Source organism: Capsicum annuum, chromosome 11 (assembly GCF_002878395.1).
Source record: "Capsicum annuum cultivar UCD-10X-F1 chromosome 11, UCD10Xv1.1, whole genome shotgun sequence".
NCBI classification, from domain to species: domain Eukaryota; kingdom Viridiplantae; phylum Streptophyta; class Magnoliopsida; order Solanales; family Solanaceae; genus Capsicum; species Capsicum annuum.
In genome coordinates this window covers 200,905,109-200,910,196 of record NC_061121.1, presented here as the reverse complement: position 1 = coordinate 200,910,196, position 5,088 = coordinate 200,905,109, and the positions used below count along the sequence as shown (strand labels likewise).

The window sequence follows — 5,088 nt, the reverse complement described above, 5'->3', positions numbered from 1 at the left end:
TTTATTTTATAAAATTGTATAAAGATAACTTAAATATTTTATGATGTATTTTTGAATAGTTGCACAAACAAAATATTCTCACATTAATATATTACATTAAAAAAGAAATTAGTTGCACAAGTTAAATTTTAAACCATTATTTACAAATTATGGATTAGCCATATACTCCTGAATGATAAAACGATCTGCGAAATAATATAGGCATTCTTCCTCGTCTGTAACTTGCCTACATATATGTAACATAAAAATGTAAGTTGTCCAACAATTTTAACAAATCTTTTATGGTACTTTTATCATTTCAATTTGTTTAGTATAATTTGACGTAACACAAAATTAAGAAACAAAAAGAAGATCCTTAGAATTTATGATTGTAAAATTGATACAATATTTGTGTCAATTATAATTTTTGACCTTGTAGCCTTAAGTACATCATTATATTTAGTATAAACTACTTAAAACTCAAGTGTTTCTTATATAATTACCTTCTCTCCCAACATTTTAAAAAATTACTGAAAATTCCATTTATGATACATTACTTGATTATCTGATACATTGTGGTATGATACATAAGTAGCATATTAAATGCGGTTGATTATTTAATGAACAGTAACTAAGCCTAAGGCTGATTAATCAAATCCCTTAAAAGTAGAAATTGCCGTTTTGTAATACATAAATCACCTAACAAGCCATTTTATTTTTGAAATTTGAATGCCGTTTTCATTTGTGTTTTACCCCATTGCTTACAAAAAAATTGTTCTTGTCGATTCTTTCAAACAATTTTAGTCATGAATATTTCTATTTTGCTGAGATATTTTGGTTTTTGGCAAAACGAAATTATTTGTGAAAATTACAAGAGCGATAAAATTGTAGTTAGCGAAAGTGTTTCGAATTTTAGGTTGATTTCTGTTATTGTGATGGAACATGAGATAGATCAAGCAAAGAAAAATATAGATGTTCGATATATTGTTGATGGAAATATGGCTCCAATGGTTATTAGAAACGACAATGGTGTTAAGGTATACGTTGAATTGATAAAAATATGCATAGATTTTGTAATGTATCCATTATGCATTACAACAAGCGATAAATCGAATGAAGATCTATAATTTGATGCTGAAACTAGTGCGATAATATACGTCGAAGGAATAGAATCAAATGCAGCTGTACTTGCTATTGTTGAGTCGAATAATCAATACTCTTTGTATGTATCAGAAATTGAAACAACAAAATTCATCACTAATTACCGAAACACTAAAATTAAAAGAAAGCAGTTGTATAAGGATAAGAAAACTCTGAAAGCTGTAATGGAAAAGTATGCGTTAGATCGAAGTTTTACTTTTCGAGCATCAAGATCTGATAAAAAAGGTATTATAAACTATGTTGTTCTTAGTTTTTTGTATGTGAGTCGTGTTTATGTATAGGTATTAGTATACATTGAAAAATATGTTGTAATTGTGTTATTCATAAACAATATCATATATGAAGATGAATTGGTTTAAACCAAACAAATGTCAGAATGTTGTTATAAGAACTGTTTAAAGTAGCTTAACTGTTTACAGTATCTGATACATAATTTTATTTTTTTTTACAAAATATATATTTATTTAAATAAAATTGTGATTATTTGTTTTTATATGCAGCTATTAGCTAGAATGTCGTAATGAAAATTGTAGTTGGTACATGCAAGCATCTTCCTTTTTGGATTCTAATCTTTTTCAAGTTTGGAAATTCAGTGATGAACAGACGTGTTTAATGAGTGATAGGGTGTTAAAACAACTGCAGGCTCCAGTTAACTTTGTTAGTAATTTTACAAAGCCAAAGTTAGTAAACTACAAGAGGAAACACACTCCAGCAGATATTATTGAAGAAATGAAAGTTGTGTATGGTGTTGACATCAATTATATGAAAGCTTAGCGTGCGAAGGAGCATGCTATAGAAATGCTTAGGGGTGGAGATAGACAAATGTCGAGATACGTCTATATGCTAAACTCTGTGTAACCCGGATCACAGATCAGGATGCATAAGGCTGTAGATAATTAAATCAAATATTTATTTATAGCTTTACAACCAATGATCCATGGTTTCAAGCATTGTAGGCCAGTTGTTATGGTAGACGGTGCTCATTTGAGTGGACCGTACCAAGGGACTTTTCTTTGTGCTAGCACTCTTGATGGTGCAGGTATGGCTAATCATGTTATTACTTTTCTTTGTGCTAGCACTCTTGATGGTGCAGGTATGGCTAATCATGTTATTCCATCTTTAATACTTGTTATGATACGTTCCAAAACATATATAATATATTATGATACATAACTATATAGTTTATGATACATGATTTAGATTCTGATACATAACTGTCTATATGAAACTTTGGTGTATCCTTTATAAAGTGTATAAACTTTTTAAAAAAATCAATTTGTTAAAAGTCATGCTTTATAATTTTTTTTAGGTTGCATATTATCAATTGCTTATGGTGTTGTTGACTCGGAAAATGATTCCGCATGGACATAGTTTTTCGAGCAATTTAAGAATGCTTTTGGGGAGCGTGAGAACATGTGCGTTGTATCAGATCGCAATGAAACAATAATTAAAAGTGTTAGCATTGTCTATCCAAATATTCCTCACTTAGCATGCATTTGGCATCTTTGGAAGAACGTTTGTACAAATTTTAGAAGGAGCAAGGATAGACTTAGTGACTTATTTTTTTCGATAGCCAAAGCGTAAAGATAGAAAGATTTTGAATACCATATGTCGAAAGTTGATAAAATTGATCATCGGGTGAAAGATTATTTATATGATGTAGGATATGAGAAGTGGTTAAGAGTTCATGCTTCTATAAATAGAGGCCGGATGATGACATCTAACATTGCAGAATGTATAAATGGTTGTATAGTGGAGGCACGTAAATTGCCGATTTTAGATTTTTTGGAAGAAGTCAGAAAATTATTTGAAGCATGGAACTGTAAAAATAGAGAAATTGCTTCAAATACAGAAACAACTTTAGGGAGAAGGTTTGATGAAATCCTCACATCTAATGGAGTTAAAGTATCTAGAATGATGGTATGCGTAAATAATTACTCATTTTATATTTTATTTATTGAATAATAATTTCTTGTACGTTATCTTTTGTTTGTGTATGAATTTTTTTTATTAGGTCAAGCCTACATCAGAGTATCATTATTCATTTTATAAATCTAGAATAATATACGTTGTGGACTTGGATGTTAACCAGTGCAACTGTTGTAGATTTCAGATTGATGAAATTCCATGTCCACACGCTATTGCAGTATTGAAGAGTAAACATATTACAAAGTTTCGTCCGTGGTGTTTTGATTACTATAAGCCTGCGACATTAGTGAAGACATATGAAGTTCCAATAGTACCTATGCTAGATAAGAAGGATTGGCATCTGCCTAAATGTGTCGAAGAAGAAGAAGTCATACCATCCAAATACAAAAGACCACTTGGTAGGCTGAAAAAGAGTAGGTGTAAGAAAACAAGTGAAAACTATCATCCCGTACAAACTATTGTGGTAAATGTGGTCGAGAAGGTCATAATAGACGTACTTGCAACTTCTTTCCAAAGGAGAATTGATGTTTTGGTTACCTGATACATTGAACTATCTATGTTTAGTTTATCACTATTAGTTTGGTTTTGCTTTGGCTATGTTTGAATAATGTTTGAACAATGTTTAATTTGAATTATTGTTTATTTTTAGTGGCTTATTTTTATCTTTTCATTGTAATTTAATATAATATTTAATATGTTTCTTAATTAATCTGTTAAAATAAAAATTTTAGATTGTTCTTTGAATTAGAAAGGAACTCTATCATAAAATGCTATTCTGTTCATTTTTTTTGGTATAATTTGTTTCATTAAACAACACTTGTATGTAATTGCTCTAGAAACTGAAAAGCTTACACATAATTGATGCTAGTTTAGTATTCATGATACAAAGTAGCTTGTATTATGATACATTGCAATGAGTATTTGTAAACATTGTTTATAATTGTCAACTTTATAATAACTGAATTATTGATATTTGAACTGTAACATCAGAATATATGATAGATGAATATGTGATGTATCATAACTGAATGTGAAATTTTTTTAGTTATATTTGTTTTAAATATGTTTCAGATTTAAATATGTTTCAGATTTGATATGAGACACTTTGAATTAATAAAATACATTGCATGCATTTTTTTTAAAATTATGTATGATACATTTCTTTAAAGTAACAACTTATTGCAAAACTTGCTCAAAATTTTCAGATATATAATTCATCGATTTTCATGTGTCGATGAAAATTTAACATATCATAAATTAAAATTTAATTGATTTAAAAAATTGATGAAAAATTTCTGCTACAAAAACATCTCTATTAAAAGTAGTGTGAAATTACATTAATAGTGGCCAATAAGGTAGCAAAAAAAACAATGTTAAGAAGTTAGCTACGGCATAACCTAGCATCTACTCTATGGCAAGAATATTAGACTCATCAGTAGGAGGGACATAAAATGGTCGTACTCTTGGTGGAGCGTCATGGTCACTAGAATAAATCTTCTTAGCCTTTTTAACTCCATAGTTTCATAAGAGTGTTGCATATCTCTTTCAAAGATATTCTGCAACAAGATTTGATGAAGAAATCTGCATTTGATCGCTAAGAAATTCTGTATAAGCTACCATAAATACTCCACAGTCCCTAAGCATGACGAATCATTTAGTTAGATGCTTAGTAATGTGGGGATTATTTTTGTATCAACATTTATGGAAATGGACAGTAAATGTATAATAATGTGTCAGTATGAATTATGTAACTTTATAAAATTTTCAACAATAAAAATTGAGATGAAATATTTCTAGATATATAAAACTTTGAGGATATACTTATAAACTTTCACTGACTTTTTGTGCAATATCTTCAACGTATTCAACATCAAATGGAGTGTCATTCAAATTACCGGCCACATTACTCATCTTATCTTTGTAAGATTCGAGACTTGACCATACAGTTCGTTTAGTGTTTTCTAGTAATCCACTGTAACTAATATATGTTGGCAGTATCTCAAACAATCTTTTGATCTC

The 5,088-nt window shown here is 29.3% G+C and overlaps 1 protein-coding gene across 1 annotated transcript; it reads left to right on the top strand.

Annotated features, from left to right (window-relative positions):
- The first annotated feature begins 2,070 nt into the window (after positions 1-2,070).
- On the top strand, positions 2,071-3,610 carry LOC124888948. The gene is made up of 3 exons (XM_047400232.1): positions 2,071-2,233; positions 2,804-3,060; positions 3,155-3,610. Exons 1-3 carry the CDS (start codon positions 2,071-2,073, stop codon positions 3,608-3,610), a joined length of 876 nt encoding a protein of 291 aa, XP_047256188.1.
- The last annotated feature ends 1,478 nt before the right edge of the window (positions 3,611-5,088 follow it).